This window comes from Microplitis mediator, chromosome 4 (genome assembly GCF_029852145.1).
Source record: "Microplitis mediator isolate UGA2020A chromosome 4, iyMicMedi2.1, whole genome shotgun sequence".
NCBI lineage: Eukaryota > Metazoa > Arthropoda > Insecta > Hymenoptera > Braconidae > Microplitis > Microplitis mediator.
The window spans coordinates 12,314,369-12,331,142 of NC_079972.1; the positions used below are offsets into that span (position 1 = coordinate 12,314,369).

The 16,774-nt window shown below is 29.4% G+C and overlaps 4 protein-coding genes across 5 annotated transcripts; 2 read left to right on the forward strand and 2 right to left on the reverse strand.

The window, feature by feature from the left end:
- Positions 1-90: 90 nt before the first annotated feature.
- LOC130666497 (dual specificity mitogen-activated protein kinase kinase 4) lies at positions 91-6,033 on the reverse strand. Its single transcript, XM_057467541.1, has 8 exons — positions 5,613-6,033; positions 4,846-4,920; positions 4,632-4,737; positions 4,477-4,569; positions 3,852-4,029; positions 2,587-3,006; positions 2,273-2,499; positions 91-1,473 (listed from the first exon to the last, which is right to left on the reverse strand). Exons 1-8 carry the CDS (start codon positions 5,656-5,658, stop codon positions 1,308-1,310), a joined length of 1,311 nt encoding a protein of 436 aa, XP_057323524.1. The 5' UTR covers positions 5,659-6,033; the 3' UTR covers positions 91-1,307.
- A 1,849-nt stretch (positions 6,034-7,882) lies between these two features.
- Positions 7,883-10,470, forward strand: LOC130666229 (28S ribosomal protein S7, mitochondrial). Of its 2 annotated transcripts, none has more exons than XM_057467023.1 (6): positions 7,883-8,039; positions 8,118-8,218; positions 9,310-9,495; positions 9,552-9,783; positions 10,081-10,218; positions 10,331-10,470. In XM_057467023.1, exons 2-6 carry the CDS (start codon positions 8,151-8,153, stop codon positions 10,409-10,411), a joined length of 705 nt encoding a protein of 234 aa, XP_057323006.1. In that variant the 5' UTR covers positions 7,883-8,039; positions 8,118-8,150; the 3' UTR covers positions 10,412-10,470. The 2 variants fall into 2 exon arrangements, with proteins under 2 accessions (XP_057323006.1, XP_057323008.1); XM_057467025.1 differs by having other exon boundaries at positions 7,910-8,039; positions 8,144-8,218.
- On the reverse strand, positions 10,462-11,882 carry LOC130666230 (transmembrane protein 186). The gene is made up of 3 exons (XM_057467026.1): positions 11,746-11,882; positions 11,328-11,635; positions 10,462-10,789 (listed from the first exon to the last, which is right to left on the reverse strand). Exons 2-3 carry the CDS (start codon positions 11,623-11,625, stop codon positions 10,488-10,490), a joined length of 600 nt encoding a protein of 199 aa, XP_057323009.1. The 5' UTR covers positions 11,626-11,635; positions 11,746-11,882; the 3' UTR covers positions 10,462-10,487.
- Positions 11,818-16,726, forward strand: LOC130666226 (transducin beta-like protein 3). Its single transcript, XM_057467019.1, has 11 exons — positions 11,818-11,955; positions 12,078-12,129; positions 12,211-12,415; positions 12,490-12,661; positions 13,255-13,428; positions 13,497-14,269; positions 14,333-14,460; positions 14,536-14,694; positions 14,760-14,925; positions 16,000-16,355; positions 16,449-16,726. Exons 1-11 carry the CDS (start codon positions 11,930-11,932, stop codon positions 16,656-16,658), a joined length of 2,421 nt encoding a protein of 806 aa, XP_057323002.1. The 5' UTR covers positions 11,818-11,929; the 3' UTR covers positions 16,659-16,726.
- Positions 16,727-16,774: the final 48 nt, after the last annotated feature.

Consider the following 16,774-nt stretch of genomic DNA (forward strand, 5'->3'; position numbering starts at 1 on the left):
TCACGGTGAATGATTCCCTTGTCTGAAAGGGTCGTTAGCCGATAGAAAAAAACCTGGCTAATCTTAAAATAACCAAGAAAAATTTTCATATACTGTTTAATCAATCAGGCATTTATTATCTCATTACATTACATAATATTATCCTTTTCTTGTTAAGGCATTAGTCATTTAATTAATTTTAAATGCCGGTAATAAGCTGATTCTAATAAAATTACAATTATCAATAACGTACTGCTTCTGCAATGAAAAAAAAATTGTCATGCCAGAGTTCATTACACAATTAACTCTTTATAAAATGTAAAGTAATTTTTTCATCAATAATTTTTTTTATAAACGAGTGGGTCACGAGACGAACGAACGGTATTGATATACATGATTAAAATACTAACTGATTGTTATTATCATTAATATTATAATGTAAATTTATGATAATTATTATTATTAATATTATTATTAATATTATTATTATTGTTACTATTAAAATTATTATTATTATTATTATTAAAATTATTTGATTATATTTTTCGGTGATAATTAAATTAATGGAGAACTAATATCATTTTTTTTTTACAAGTGCTGTACGTAAGAAAGTACACTAATTAATTTATTAATTATTCCCGCTCGTTAGCTTCTCATTTTTTTTTTATTTTATATGTTTATTTATTATTAATTTTTTTTTGTCTACTAAGGCCACCATGACAGATGACAACTACTCGCTATACAAACAAGTTTTTCTTCATTAATATTAATTATTTACTCTTATCATTATTTATTTTTAATTATTCGAACCTTCTCTTATTTAAGTGAGGGCATAACTTGAGTAGATTCTAAATAAAATAACAAATGCACGCATAATTTTAGATATTGCCTTTGAGTTGTACAACAATTAAAATATGTAACAACGAATAATAATAATAATAATAATAATAATGATAGTAATAATTTAATTTAAAAGAAAAAAATATTTACACAAATGTCTGGATATTGAAAACTTGAATTATTTTTAAGTCAACTATTTGCGACGTTATTTTATGCTATCTAAGATCTAAATTGATCACATTTTAAGTTTTTTAAAATTACCGCGCAAAAAGGACAAATTCTACAAAACACGAAATGTCTTTTTTACAATTTTACCATGACCTTTGTTTTTTTTTTACAGGAATTAATTAACTCAAAAAGTAATCAATCACTCAAAAATAATTAAAGTTAATCAAGACACTTGTGTAGCCGATTTTCTTTAAAACCAAGAAAAAATTTCCATTAATTATTATTTATTGAATTGTATATTTATTATTATTATTTAATTATTAAGGCTGATCAGTTGTAAATGGTGTTATTCCATTATTTGCCATATTGTCCATAATGCTGCAGATATAAGCAGCGACATCAATTTGCGCCTCTTCAGATCGTCTTATAAATGCATGATCTAAAAGTTTATTGTACTTCGGGCGTTGATGTTCTTCTTTTATTAAACTGTAAAATATAATTTTTATTTTTTTTCCCTTCAAATTTACGGTAAATTTTTTTTTTTAAATTAAATTTAAATTCCAATAAAATTCATATCAATTATTTTCAAATATTCGAGAGCACACAGAAAAAATTTTTTCTCGCCCCAAGAAATTTTTTTTAGTATGAATTGAAAACAAAATTTTTTTGCTTGAAGAAAAAATTTATTGACTCAAGATCAGTTGTCTGTGGGATCCATTATCGTGTGATTACTTGTCGGGGATACCCGTGTAAAAAAATTTTTGTTCCTACTGAATTTAGATCTGAATTTCACCACAAAACTCAGATCGTGACACAAATATGACATTCATCATGAATTTGCTCCCACAATTATTCGTCTAGTAAATCCGTATCACCTCTAAAAATTTATAATTACGTCTTTGAATTGGACTTGGGATGACTTCGATAGAAACTTGACTGAATTTTTACTGCATTAAACTTTTAATCAAATTTATCGACTCAGAAACTACCAATAAATTTCTTCTATCAAGTACTTGATTAAAATAAATCAGTTTCGATTGTACAATTAATTTAGTGAATGAACTTCGGATCACTTGAATAAAAATTTGACTGAGTCATAACTTTGTCATGATTAGAATTGTTGATACAAATTCATGATGAAAGTCATATTTGTGGCACGATCTGAGTTTCGTAATGAAATTTAGATCTAAATTCGTTATGAATAAAAATTTTTTTACACGGGTCAGTTGTCTGGGATCAGTTGTCATGGAACCCACAGATAGTAATTTTAAAAAAATATAGTTACCAAGTGTTAACAAAGTTTACAAATTCCATAGTAAAATGATTGCCATTGCCATTGGGTGATAATCGTGGCGGGTCTCCCTGTACAACTTGATACAATTGTTCAAAAACTGAATTCCATTTAGGATATGGAAAATAACCAGTTGCAACTTCCATCAGTGTGATTCCTAATGACCAGACATCACTTCTCACATCATAACCGCGAGCTCGCTGAGGGTCTATCCGCTCCGGCTAATAATCAGAACCAATCATTTCAATTAAAAAAAAAAAATAATAAACCTACAGACTTTTACATCAAATGACAACTATGAAACTTACAGCCATGTAAGGTCGGCAACCGGCGTCACGCGTACGTGCGATAGAATCCACTAGCTGCCCAGAAATACCGAAGTCACAAAGTTTAATATTGCCGCCACGATCCAATAAAATATTGCTTGGTTTAACATCACGATGAATTATTCGTAATTTTTCTTTAAGATAATTAAGTGCTTTAACAGTAGCTACTGTTATTTTACCCAGTATGCACTCGGGTATCCTCTTATTTAATCTCTCGTAAATAAATTTATAAAATTTATCTAATGAGGTGTCCATTAGTTCCATACAAATCCAACAGTCACCTTCTTTAAATAAAGCTCCGTAAAATTGCACGATATATGGACACTCATTTGACTTCATCACCACTTCCAAGTCCATTAATAATTGATTTTGTTCTCTTTCATCTACCGTAGAACGAATTCTCTACAATTATTAATATTATTTTAATAAATATTTACAGTTATTTATTATTATACATATTTTAAAGGTGTGTGAATCGAAGAATTCCAACTTTTGAATCATTCAGGACTTTACAAATTACTCGTCAATTCTAAAAGTATCCGAGTCTTTGATTTATTTGTTACTTTTAAAACTACTCGATTTAAATTCAGCTCTAAAATATATGATCCTGCAGTTAGGAGACAATTAATAATTTTTAGATTTTTTTTCCATAAATTAATTAAAAAAAAAATTAAAAATATACACATGTAGAAAATTGAAAAAACTACAGGCGCAATTTTTTGAAATATTTATATTTTATAATTTATCGCTTCGAAAAAAATCCAAAAATTATTAGACGTCGGCCAATTGGAGTATCATTAAAATTTTCAATTTTTATTTAATAAAGAGCTTAATTTTTAATCAAAAATAATTTTTTCATAGATTCGTCTGAGCTCTATTTACCTCTGACTAAAATTTAAATTATTGGAAAAAATGTTAAAATTTTAAGTCGTTAAAAATAAAATTTTTGAATTATTGTGAGTGTGAATGTAGCTGACAATTGGCAGTTTTAAAATTTTTAATTAAATGAATGAAATGTAATAGAGTAAAAAATAAAAAATGCATATTTAGATAAATGCAAGATCCTTACGCGCATTTTTGAAAATTTCATTATTCTAATTTATTCAAATTTATAAATTGTCTCATGCCTGCTACATTCACACTCGTATTATCAATAAACTTTCGAATGATTCAATAATTAACGAGTAATTCGTAAGTTTTAATTATTCGCACACCTCAACTATTTATCATTAATCATAATAATTTACTTTCACAGCCATGACAGTATTGCTTATCCTATGAATCATTTTATTTACAGTACCAAAGCCTCCTCGACCAATTTCACCAATGTCCTGTAGATCTTCACTTGTAAAATCATACACAGTGTCTGGTGACAGTTGTAATTTACCAGTACTTTGCATTGACTGGCACATTCTTAATTTATCCCTACATAGAAAAAAAATTAAATTTATTTTTTATTTAAAAAGACTAGAGTCTTTTTTCTCTATCACTCTCAAGTAAACTATCGGTTCTGTCCTCGTTGCACTTGGACAATAAGTAGAAACTTTGTCTATATTTTTCTCTTGACTCCAACAAATGATTTTGCGGTGACCAGTCAGAATATCCATCATAAAAATATCCATGAAAAAATTATCCATTTATGCAGAAAATTAATGACATAGATATTTTTTCCACTGGATATATTTGTATTGGATTTTTTTCATGGATATTTTTGCACTGGATCTTTTTACAATGGATATTCTGGCCTAGAACCTGATTTTGCATTTAAAGCTTTTGCTTGAGAAAAATTATTGGACAAAAATAACTACCGACTTTCCTTTAATAAATATTGGGTACTTATAGTTATAAATATATTGGTAATTAAATAGCTACCGTGCTTTGTCAGGAAAATGTCCTTGTTGCGGTGGTGTTCGAGATTTAACCGGTAATTTAGATATTGATAAAGGCAAGATAGGACGTGAAAGTCTAAAAACAATAAATATTTATTAGCTGATAAATTTAAAAGTTGATAAAAAAAAAGTACTTACGGTACAGGAGAACTAGCTGACGTTCCAGTAGAACTTGAATTACTGGAATTTGTTGGTAAACTACTGCTTTGTGTTGGTAACGGGAGCTTAAGAGCTCGTCGTTTTTCTGAAATGAAATTACAATAATTAATTATCAGTAATCACCAATAAAATATATAATCAATATAATGATAAAAATGAAAGTAATTTTAATTAAAATTACATGATTTAATACCTGATTCTTTTTGTATGTCATTATTTGAACGAAAATCAAAACGCTGAAAGTTGAATGTCCGACCAGAACCTGGAACTTTAATGTCAAGATTATAAATAAATATTGATAAAGTTATAAATAAATAACAAGTTGATTACTAATTAAATGACTGTAAAAAATTGGCGGAGTAAATTCGGAGCAGATGACTGATTTTTTATTTAATCTCCTTTGAGTAAATTTACTCTGGGAGTTTATTTAAATATTTGAACTCCTATTCGGAGTGAAATCAGATCCAGATCACTACGAAATCACTCCGCGGAAAAATAAACTCCATATTAAGTCCACTTTCGGAGTGATTTTTTTAAAAACTCCGGAACTCAAGTGACAGAGTGAATTCGGATTTAAATAAAAGCCGAATTCTCCCGATTTTTTACACCGAGTACTAGTGTCATTTAATTATAAATTTAAAAATTTTAATTGTCTAAAAAATAAGAAGTCGGTTATGATGACAGCAAGTGATGGAATAAAATTGTATATAAAACTGAGGCGCGAAATAAAAAAAATTCTAAAAGTAGCCGACAATTTAAAATTTTATTCTTTTTAATTACCCAGTTAATTGTCATTTTGAAAATTTTTAAATATACACAATTTTTTTAAAAATTCTCATGCATTTTTTTAAAACTCTGCCTCAATATTTATTCTGGTTATCAAAAATAAATAAAATTTTGTCTGCTGCTGTCAGGATGATAATAAAAAACTTATGAATAAATGATTGTAAATAAACGTACCTTGATTCAATTGGTTTGATGATGAGTTGCCTTGGCTCTCAGCCATTATTGTTATCAGTTATTATTTAGTTTATTTAAAAAATAATGTATATTTGTAGAAACAGGTTAAACCACTTGTCAAGGCACACCTTCCAACACCTTCTAGGATATCTTATTCCACCAACTTATTGGGCAAATGTACTGATTTTCAGAATAACGCATCGTTTTTCTCATCGATAATTATCAAACTTACAACTTTATATACATTTATATATTTATTATTTTATTAACAGTCTTTTAAATTTTACTAGTTGTTACTATGAAAAAAAAAATCTATTGATTTTATACAAATTACTTTATTTGTTAATAAAAAATATTTTTTCACAATTATGATTATTAAAATACAGTGAATTGATGGAATAAGAGAGTGATAAGTCAGTAGTGTCGAAAATATTAATGCCCAGAAGGAGGCGACACAAGAAAACGCCGCGAATGGGGAACTAAACTCCGAAAACCGGGAAAACTCGAGTGACGATAGATAAATATATATATCACTATGGATATACTATTTTTATCCTAAAAGGTTGTTAATTTCAGTATAAAAATATATACCAGTCCGATATTATTCCTGATGTAGCTAAGAGTAGAAAGATGTCAAGAACGGCCGTATTTATTTCGAATTGTTGTTTGAGGAAGGTTTATATTCACTCACTTAAAGATAATACAGTATCCATTAGTAACCTATGTCTGGTAAAGTCAGTACGATAATTACTTACGATACAAAACGATGTCAACTTGTAAACGGTTATATTTTTAAGCAAAGTTTAAGTGTGGAGACAGAATTCGAGTGGAGTTTTTATTAATTAATTAAAGTATTGATGACTGGAATGGTGGGCGAAAAATTATGTAGTTTCAAAATTTTACAGAATTCGTCATAATTTTTCAAACTTTAAAAGACGGATTTACAAATAAGAACCACCGAACCAGAATCCTTAGAACCGCAGAGGAGCTGTTGGAATATAATGGAACATCTTTAGAGGTCGATCAAATTCCAACATCCAACAACCAAAAACAAAAATAGTAAACATCCCAACGACATTTCGCGTCGTCACCGCCGGTACTGACGGCATAATAAAGGACTGGAATTAATTTTAAAATATTTTTTGTATAAAATTTAATTTTGACTAACAATTTATAATAAGTAGTCCCAAAATAGATACCTAGATGGGATAAGCTCAGTTGAAAAGCTAGAAATTAAAAATCATCGAGAACAATCGCCTATTTTGAAGGAACAATTTTCCACCACTTTTATATAAAAAAATCGATTCATTTATTGAAACTAAAAGTTTTTTCAATTAATAGCCAGCATTTATAAGATGAATACTAAAGATTTTATTCTATTATAAAAATATACTTATTGTTTTTCTATTATACATTACAAAATTATCGAAGGAAACATTGATGCCATGATGTAATTAAGTATAAACTACATTATCGTATCGAGATAGACAGTAGTCAGCATGTGTCGAGTAACAGAGAAATACTCGTGACAGAATTATTTTTTTTTGCACTTGACTAGTATAATTATTTATCATTTCAAGTTTACAGTAGTATAAGTTTTACAATTTTCTGTACCTCTACTGCTTGCGCAGTTTTATCAGTTACGTTTATCGTTTAAATTACGATTTATGTATTTTCACTTTCTTAAGTTGTAATACTTGTGGATTTACATGTTTGCATTGGGCAAAAGTTATAAAAAAAAACCCATGAGATCTTGATACAGTTATTCTCAAGTTTATTAGAATATAATACTTCTGAAACAGATATCTTACCCGGGACATCACAATCAGCTGGGCGCAATCTAGTGGCGAGCACCGAACTACTCCCGCTGCTGCTGCCTTGCACCGGTCAAGGTTACTAGAATTAGAAGTAGCTAATTTAAATTTTAAATACTAGTTTCTAAGCGGCACAAAAAAAAATTGTTGACTTAATGTTAAATTTAAAATGGCAATTTGTTATCATGAATTTATGTTAATCAATTGTTAACTTAAATTCAACAAAAACTCAACAATTTTATTTTGTGCCGCTTGGGTTACTACTAGTATTTAAAATTTAAATCAGCTACTTCTCTCAGGCAGTTTATTGAGCAATTAAATATAAATAGACCAATCATTAGATAATTATTTATTACTCATAGAAAAAATAAATAAAATTACATCTTGATTCAAAATTCGCGGCACTCTTGAAATAAGTCGGTAAGATCTTGAACCAGTGTTATTGATCGCTACTTAAACTTTACAGCTTTCATACTTATCTGCATCATTTACGATATATTTATTTATTTTTTTTTTGCAACATTTACTTGACAAAAAGTAAAATTTTTAAAGTTGTCAATAAATTTAAATAAAAAGTTTTTTTGAGCAGCAAATTACCGCTGCTATATTTATGGTGAGTATGAATTAGGTGATACAATTTGGAGGTTAATATTGATATTTTATTTTTTTTTTTCAATTGTTGGGTCGGCAGGTTAATAATTGAGATAAAATTATTAGGAAAACAATGATGGCTAATATTGGAGTGCAAGCAAGAAATTTACAATTATGTTTAAAAAATATCAATTTAACCAGGTATTTATTTTTTTAAAATGATTATTCTTTGAACCCTCAGTTATCACATAATTTTAGACAAATACCTGGTAATCTAAACCACAACCCTATCCAAAAATTCCCATAGAATCCACTCAACTGCGACAAGAACCGCATAGAATCCTATAGACCGTATTGGTTTCTATGCGGTTTTTGTCGCAGTTGAGTGGATTCTATGGGAATTTTTGGATAGGGAATAAAAATACTAACATTTTTTCGTACATTATAAATGTCTACTGCTCAGTTGCCTACTAAAATTTATTTCCTACAGTCCTACTGCTTAGATAAATATAAAATATGTAATTTAACTGCCTGCAATTATTGCACTGTTCTATTGCCTACTTAAAAATATTTCATGATGTTCAATTGATTACTATTTAATTGTGTACCCAAATCAAAGAAATATCTGATTAATGTAGATAAGCTTCTGATTTATTTGCTGAGAAAATCTCGTACTTGTTGAGGAGAAATGATCAATGGTCAAGACCGATCACTTGAGAAAAAAAACGCGATTGGTCTGGAAAATATCAGAACTACGGTAATCTTCACAATAGTATAACTCGCCGGTCTATAATAAGACACTGGGTTTAATCTCATAGTCGATGCAGGGAATGACCTGATCAGGTCACTAATTTCTAATCGAAAACTCTGTCAAGTTTTCTAGTTACTATCGTGAAGACTACCGTGGTTCTGATATTTTTCAGATCAGCTGTGTCTTTTTTCTCAAGTGATCGGTCTTGAACGTTGATCATTTCTCCTCAAGTACAAGATTTTCTCAGCAAATAAATCAGAAGCTTCTCTACATTAGTCAGATATTTCTTTGATTTGGGTTCACAATTAAATAGTAATCAACTGAACATCATGAAATATTTTTAAGTAGGCAATAGAACTGTGCAATAATTGTCTGCAATTAAATTACATATTTTATATTTTTTCAAGCAATAGAACCGTAGGAAATAAATTTTCGTAGGCAACTGAGCAGTAAATAATTATAATCTATGAAAAAATATTGTAGGCACCTGATACCTTCCCATTTTATATTTATTGAACTAATGAATATATTTAATTTTTAGTTTCATAAATATAGGCTCGATAAAATTATACAGCGTCTTTCCACCGTCATTTGTAAAGCCAATATTTAAAAAAGAAGAGCAAGCATTACTAGAAGAAACTGGTGAAGCTGAACATCTAGCTCACGTGCCCATTAAGCCTGCCTTCGGTGACGACACTTGTTCCGAGTTTCACGATCCCATTGTGAGGTATATTTATTGATAAATAAATTACTAACTGAATATTAACTATCGAAATATTTTAGAAAATTCACAAATATGATTATGAGAAGAGGTCATAAAGTACTGGCACGTAGTTTACTCGAGCAGGCGTTCGAAACCATAAAACGTATACAGATAGAACATTACCACAAAGAGACTCCAGAAGCTCGTGGTGAGATAATAATAGACCCAGTAACTATTTTGCACAAAGCTCTGGTTAATGTCGAACCTGTAATGGAACTTAAAGGTATCAAGAAAGGAGGTGCTACCTACCAGGTAAATAAACTCTTGTTATTATTAGGGACAAGATTTTTGCCTTAATTTTGAAATTAGTGGTTCATATGTTTGATATTCCGCCGAAAATATTGGTCTTATAAAAAAAGTTTTGAAACAAAAGTTACAGGAAATTTAATTTTACAGAAAAAATGTCTCTTATGATTTTTTTATACGACCAATATTTCCGCCGTTATATCAAAAATTTAACAGCGTTAAATATCAATTGTTATTTTTGAATCAAAGTAAAAATCCCGGCTCTAGTTATTTTTTAAAACAATTTATTTTTTAATTCACCAGGTGCCTGTGCCTATAAAAGAACCAAGACGCAAATTCTTAGCAATGAATTGGCTAGTGCAGATGTGCAAGGAAAAAGATCCCAGAACTCCTTACGCGGTAGTGCTGGCTAAAGAATTAATAGAAGCGTCTAATAATAGAGTTAGTTTAATAATTAATTAATTAATTAATCAATTAATTAGCAACAATTAATTTGCAGTAAATTATCACCGCAATACTCATACTTGCAATAAATAAAATTATTTATTTTTAGGGACGAGTTGTAAAAAAGAAACAAGATCTTCACAGACAGTGCGAGGCCAATCGTTCTTATGCTCATTACCGATGGTCATAATTAATAACTATAATTATCTTATAAATAAAATAATCATTTAATAAAAGTCATTGTTATACTATAAACATAAATTTATTTAAAAAGGAATACCAAATATATTATCAAAGTGTTTTTCATCCATAACTTTTCCTTTTACATACAATTTTAATGGAAATTTAGTATTTTCTGTTTTAACGGAATTAAATAATGGTCGGAAAAACATATTTGATGTTTCAGAACAAGTTATAGTTTTAGCGTTTGCGTCAATATCTATTCTTTTGCCCCAATAATTAACGTAGGAAATTTTTAAATCATTGCTCTTTGGTTTGGAGTAAATGTACCCGATTACGTTGTTACAAAATAATCCGGCTCCATGGAAGAAAATTGTAACTGCAACCGCTGTAATTAAAAAATTTTTAATTTAAATAACTCAGTTAATAAATTATGATCCTGAAGTTACGAGTGTGAATGCAGCTGACAATAATAAATTTAAAAAATTTTGAAATAAATGAACTAAACGTAAATCGTACGAAATAAAAAAATGCACATTCATAAAATTTGAAAATCAGTATGTGTATTTTTTTTATTTTCATATTTTTAAATGTTTTATTCGTTTATTTGTAATTTAAAATTTTTCTTATATCTGCTGCATTCAAAAAAAAAAAACCAAAAAATTATTAGACGATGGCTAATTTTGGTATCATAATAAATTGATCCTGAATTTGGCAGACAATTAATAATTTCTCAATTTTTTTTTCAAATTTAAATTAAAAAAAAAAATAAATAAAAATATGCACATGTAGAAAATTAATAAAACTATAAGTGCAATTTTTTTGAATGTTGATTTTTTTTTAATTTATCGTTTAAAAAAAAACCAATAAATTATTAGACCGGCTAATTTCAGTATCACAATAAATTGACATAATTATCAACTCACTTAAAAAAGTAAATGCTTCCGACATGCTTAGAGGTATGACACTCGTAACCTCCAACAGCATCGATGATGGGATGACAATACATGACAATATTGTCATGCGATACTTTAATCGATTAATTAAACCGACATTTCTAACATTTTCAAAATTATAAAGTACTTGGTACCCAGGAAATCTTTTAGATTCATACAAAGTTGGTTTTGATGTTGATGACCGAGCTGCTAATTGTAATGATACCGATGTACGTAATAAATGCCTGCATAAATTCAATCTTACACAGTTGGCTGTCAAAAGTGACATCTTGACTGTCCTGTCAATAAATAAAGTGCTTTTGAGTATTTATTATTTACTGAAAAGTCTCTTATTAATTATCGTAATTGTAATTTAAATTTATCAAGTAATTCAACAATCGGCACTCACTACTTTTTGGAGTTCTTTTTTTATTGTCGTTTTAAAGTTTCAAAAGTTGCCGCCAGAGTGCCGCGCGATTTGAATTAAACAATCACGATACGAGACACGTGGTCTGAGTTTATAGAGACATCAAATTTACTTGATTGTTTTAATGAATTTTATTTTAAGAAACTGATTATTTTTTTAAATTAAAATGAGTAATAAAAATATAAAAGAAGCGTAAGTATATTTAATTAATTTTTAAATTATTTTTTGACAGCAAGTGATTTATAAATTTTATTTTTTTATTTTTGAGGTTACGTTAATTAAATATATTTATAAATTTACTGTTTTAATTTCAGATTTGCTATAGAATCAAAACATTCAGCTTTTTATACCGGAGGAAATGTCAAAGTACGTTGATGTTTTTTTTTAAATTATTTATTATTTTTTCCGGTACTTTTATTTAAATTTGAATTTATTTATATCTTGCAGTGGAGCAAAGATGGAGAACATTTATTTTGTCTGAACAATGGAACATTGTCGGTGTTGTCCATAAGCACAGGACTCGTTGTAAATAAATTAGGAAACTCCGAAGATGAAGACATTGATGTTGTCAATACTTTTTGTGTCAGTAATGATGGCAATCAAGTAATAACCTCTCACAAAAGTAGTCTTTTTAAATTATGGACATGGAAAGGTGATAATTAATTAATTAATTACTTATTTAATTTATAATATATTTATTAAAATGCATAATTTCATTTTGCGCAGATGAAAAACTTGTGAAACATTGGAAGTCAATTCACCAGGGCCCGATTCCACTGATAACATTTTTCGGTAACGACATAATGGCCTCTGGTGGAAGTGATTCCAGTGTACGATTATGGAATTTGCAGCATCATTCCTGCACTCACAATTTAAAAGGACTTATAGGAGTCGTAAGGTAACGAAACAAGTAAATCCTCGTCTATCAGATTTTAATTCATTTATTCCAAGTGTTTTACGGGTAGAAACCTTCCCCGGACTCAAACGAATATTTAAAAAAATTTAAAAAAACGTCGAATTGCTCTAGTTTTTCGTTTAACAAAATATTTAGCCATTCCCTTGATAGCCACAGTCTAAATATAATTGCTTAGCGAGTTCTGCAGTGAAGCATCGAAACTTAACGACAAGTTACTGGCAAGCCTCGGCTGGATAATATGCGTGCAAGTTGATGCAAATCTACGGCCGTCATCTGAATGTAATTTGACAGAAAAACTTGCCGTGAATTTGAAGTGAAACTTTAAATCAACTTAACGTCATTGTCTGACAGTAACACTTGTCAAATTTAATTCAAGTTTACAGACGATTTACTGTCAACTTAAAGATAACTGCTTGCTCTCTAACACTTTCCTTTAAGTTGCCTTCAGAATACGGCTGTAGCTTGAAGTTAACTTACGGTTAAGGTGGCTATCAGGGTCATTTTTAATTACATAGACTAGACAGGAATAATATTTTAATTACTGGAGCTTGTAAAATAATGAAATTATTTTTCAGTGTCTTAGAGTTCCACCCAGATGCACAAATGCAATTACTTTTCGCAGCCGGTGATGATAAACATGAAATATTCGGGTGGGATATCACTACAGGACAATTGACAATAAGACTCAAAGCCCATCTTAGTAAAGTTACCTCTCTATCATTTCATAATAATGGTATTAATTTAGTAAGGTACGCATTTACAATTACAATATAAATAAATAAATAATTAATAAATATTGATATTAATTAATCATTAGCTCGGGACGTGACAAAGTATTAATTCTGTGGGATATCACACAGCAAGTTTCTATAAGAGTATTGCCAGTCTTTGAAGGGATTGAAGGAGCTTTCATAATACCCGCGAACATGAAATTGCCAATAGACATTGACGAAGATTCCGACGATAAAATATTTGTCGCAAGTGCCGGACAAAAGGGGACAGTTAAAATATGGGAGATGAAATCTGGCCGGGAAGTTTACTGTCAGAATAATTCATTAGTGCCAGCTGCTGAAGACAAAGACGATCTGTCGATTACACATTTATTGTTGAACGAACAAGTCGAATGTTTTGCAGTCGTCACTACAGATCATCACATTCTTATTCATGCGTTGAAAAGTTTTGTGTGTACTAAGCAATTCGTTGGGTACACTGACGAAATTCTGGACATTGTCTATGTGGGAGAAAACGGGAGTCATATTGCCGTTGCTACCAACAGTTGGGACATTAAATTGTACGAATTGGCTACGATGAATTGTCAATTATTACGCGGGCATACTGAAATTGTCCTGGCGCTCGCTACAACTCCAGCAAATCGTTATCTGATGGTGTCTTCAGCGAAGGATAACAGCGTGCGCGTTTGGCTGATGTGCAAAGAAAGTCATATGATGTTTTGTATTGGTCACAGCGAACGTCATACTGCCTCAGTTGGCTCTGTCGCACTTTCTCAGTCGTCTGCTAATTTTTTTGCTTCAGTAAGTCAGGACAGGTGTCTAAAATTGTGGAGTCTTCCGAAAAAACTTTCTACCACAGGTAATTTGTTATTTATTTAATTAAATATTAATTAGTATCATTAATTTGCTTATTTATTTTTAGATAAAAATATTGATTTAAATGTCGAACACACTGTCGTTGGTCATGAGCAAAAAAGTGACATCAATTGCGTTGTAATATCGCCGAATGATAAAATTATCGCTACTGGATCACAAGATAAAACAGCTAAAGTAATTTTTAATTATTATGCTTTTTTTTTTAAATTAAATGTAATTACGGTACTAATATTTGATTAATTATTTAAGTTATGGAGCGCAGATAATTTACAACTCATCGGAGTACTTCGTGGACATCGCCGAGGCGTTTGGTGCGTAAGATTTTCACCAATTGATCAAGTATTGATGACAACTTCCGCTGATTGTACCATAAAACTTTGGTCAATATCAGAACTAAATTGTCTAAAGGTATATATTAATATAACATCAATAAAACTTATTGTTTAATACTTTATAACTATTTTTTACAACAGACTTTTGAAGGACACGAATCATCAGTTATGAGAGGAGAATTTATATCACGTGGAATGCAATTAATTACATCTGGTGCCGATGGGTTACTAAAATTATGGATCGTTAAGACTTCAGAAGCCATAACTACATTGGAGGCACATACTAGCAGAGTCTGGACACTTGCTGGTAATTTTATTTTAAATAAAAAAATAATTTCTATGAGTGTGAATGTAGCAGCCATCAGACAAATTTGTAATCTATATTATTAGAAGAATAAGGAAAATTTTGTTCCCGCCATATCTATATGATAGAATTAGTTGATGTTATTGAAACGTATCATTAGATAGGTCTTGACTTGAATTTGTGCCTTTTCAGTTCAAACTCTTTTTAATTGCCAAGTATTGAGATAAATAGATTTATCTATATCATTCGAATTACATTTAAATTACGCGCGAAAAAAGACGATCGTATTTATTTTCTTTAAATAAATTAATACTTTAATTATTCTGTCACTAAATATGACTGAATGTCACTGAATATATAGCAATATTATTTATATCGCGATACTTATTCCAAAATGACAGATTTTTATACTCCATTTTGGTTTTAAGAAGCTTCTCAAAGCCAAAAAAGTGTACATAGAAAAAAAAAGGATTCATTGACACAAAAAATCTTTACTCGCCTAAAGAAAAATTTTACTTACCCCAAGAAATTTTTTGCGTAGTGAATTGAAAACAAAAATTTATTTAGAACTAGAAAAAATTACTTGGTGCAAGGAATTATTTCTTGACCAAAAAAATCTTTTCTCGCTCCAAGACAATTTTTGTATTTAATTGATAATGCATAAAATTTCTTGGTGCAAATTAAAATTTTGTGCGGCAAGAAATCCTTTTTTCTGCGTATTTTATAAATTTAGTAGTGATATTTGGGTAGTCACGTAGTGACTGCAGGTTGCTCGTTATTAATAAATAGAGTAAATAATTAATGAAATAAAATTTTTTAAAAATGCGCATTTAGAAAATTTTGAAATTGAAAAGTGCATTTTTTATAAATATTTTTTTTTAATTATTTACTCCATTTATTTATAATTACAAATTTGTCTGATGTCTGGTACATTCTCACTCATGAATTTGTTGGCTCAAGAAAATTTTTATTTTAAATTACAAATTCAAAAAATTTCTTGAGACGATTAAAAATACTTTCCGTCAAGAAATATTTTTTTTCTGTGTATTTATATATTTATTTTTCATATATTTTTAGTAAGTGAAGATGAAAATCATATAATAAGTGGCGGTAGCGATTCACAGATCGTAGTATGGCGAGATGTTACTGTTGAGAATCGCAATAAAATGATGGAAGAAAAAGAGAAACTAATAATTGAAGAGCAGAAATTATCAAATCTTCTTAAAGCCGATGAATTGGTAGCGGCATTGAAGTTGGCATTAAAATTAGACAAGCCAATGCAAGTACTGCGTGTTATTGAAGGCATTATGAAAAATAGTGATAGTGAAAAGCTGAAAGATGCAATTAGTGAATTGAAGCCTCACTACAAAGAGTCTTTACTCAAGTGTGCGTCTACGTGGAATACTAATAGTCGTAACGCGCAACCAGCTCAGGTAATTAAATCACGCGATACAGTAAATCGTAATTTATTTTTATGGTAATGAATAATAATTATTATAATTAATAACTCGGCAATTATTTTTCAGCTGATCATCAACATACTGATGAATGATATTGGGAGTGGCGCCATACAAATGCCCTCATTGTCATCGTCTTTAGAAGCATTGATTCCGTATACCGACAGACATTTAAAAAGACTCACGCGGTTGTTCCAAGATCTCCACCTACTAAATTACACAGTAAATCGCATCAAACCTCACAATGAACCCAAAAAATTAAATGGCTTCAATGAGTAATATTTATATTTAATAATTAATGTAAATAAATTGATAAAGTAATAAAAATTATTTTATTGTCAATGAAAGTTGATAAATTTAATAAAATGTTGGCGCAATGAGTAATCAGTTTGCAT

What these genes read in the sequence shown, in the direction of transcription:
- LOC130666497 (XM_057467541.1), bottom strand. Translation starts at nt 5,658, where the DNA reads ATGGCTGAGAGCCAAGGCAACTCATCATCAAACCAATTGAATCAAG. An exon ending in TCAGCTAGTTCTCCTGTACC is followed by an intron (nt 4,570 to 4,631) that starts GTAAGTACTTTT and finishes TATTGTTTTTAG; the next exon opens with ACTTTCACGTCCTATCTTGC. An exon ending in CATTTTCCTGACAAAGCACG is followed by an intron (nt 4,030 to 4,476) that starts GTAGCTATTTAA and finishes TTTTCTATGTAG; the next exon opens with GGATAAATTAAGAATGTGCC.
- LOC130666226 (XM_057467019.1), top strand. Translation starts at nt 11,930, where the DNA reads ATGAGTAATAAAAATATAAAAGAAGC. An exon ending in CAGAACTAAATTGTCTAAAG is followed by an intron (nt 14,695 to 14,759) that starts GTATATATTAAT and finishes TTTTTACAACAG; the next exon opens with ACTTTTGAAGGACACGAATC. An exon ending in CAGAGTCTGGACACTTGCTG is followed by an intron (nt 14,926 to 15,999) that starts GTAATTTTATTT and finishes ATATATTTTTAG; the next exon opens with TAAGTGAAGATGAAAATCAT.
- LOC130666230 (XM_057467026.1), bottom strand. Translation starts at nt 11,625, where the DNA reads ATGTCACTTTTGACAGCCAACTGTGTAAGATTGAATTTATGCAGGCAT. An exon ending in GGAAGCATTTACTTTTTTAA is followed by an intron (nt 10,790 to 11,327) that starts GTGAGTTGATAA and finishes TTTTAATTACAG; the next exon opens with CGGTTGCAGTTACAATTTTC.
- LOC130666229 (XM_057467023.1), top strand. Translation starts at nt 8,151, where the DNA reads ATGATGGCTAATATTGGAGTGCAAGCAAGAAATTTACAATTATGTTTA. An exon ending in AAAAATATCAATTTAACCAG is followed by an intron (nt 8,219 to 9,309) that starts GTATTTATTTTT and finishes TTTAATTTTTAG; the next exon opens with TTTCATAAATATAGGCTCGA. An exon ending in TAGAAGCGTCTAATAATAGA is followed by an intron (nt 10,219 to 10,330) that starts GTTAGTTTAATA and finishes ATTTATTTTTAG; the next exon opens with GGACGAGTTGTAAAAAAGAA.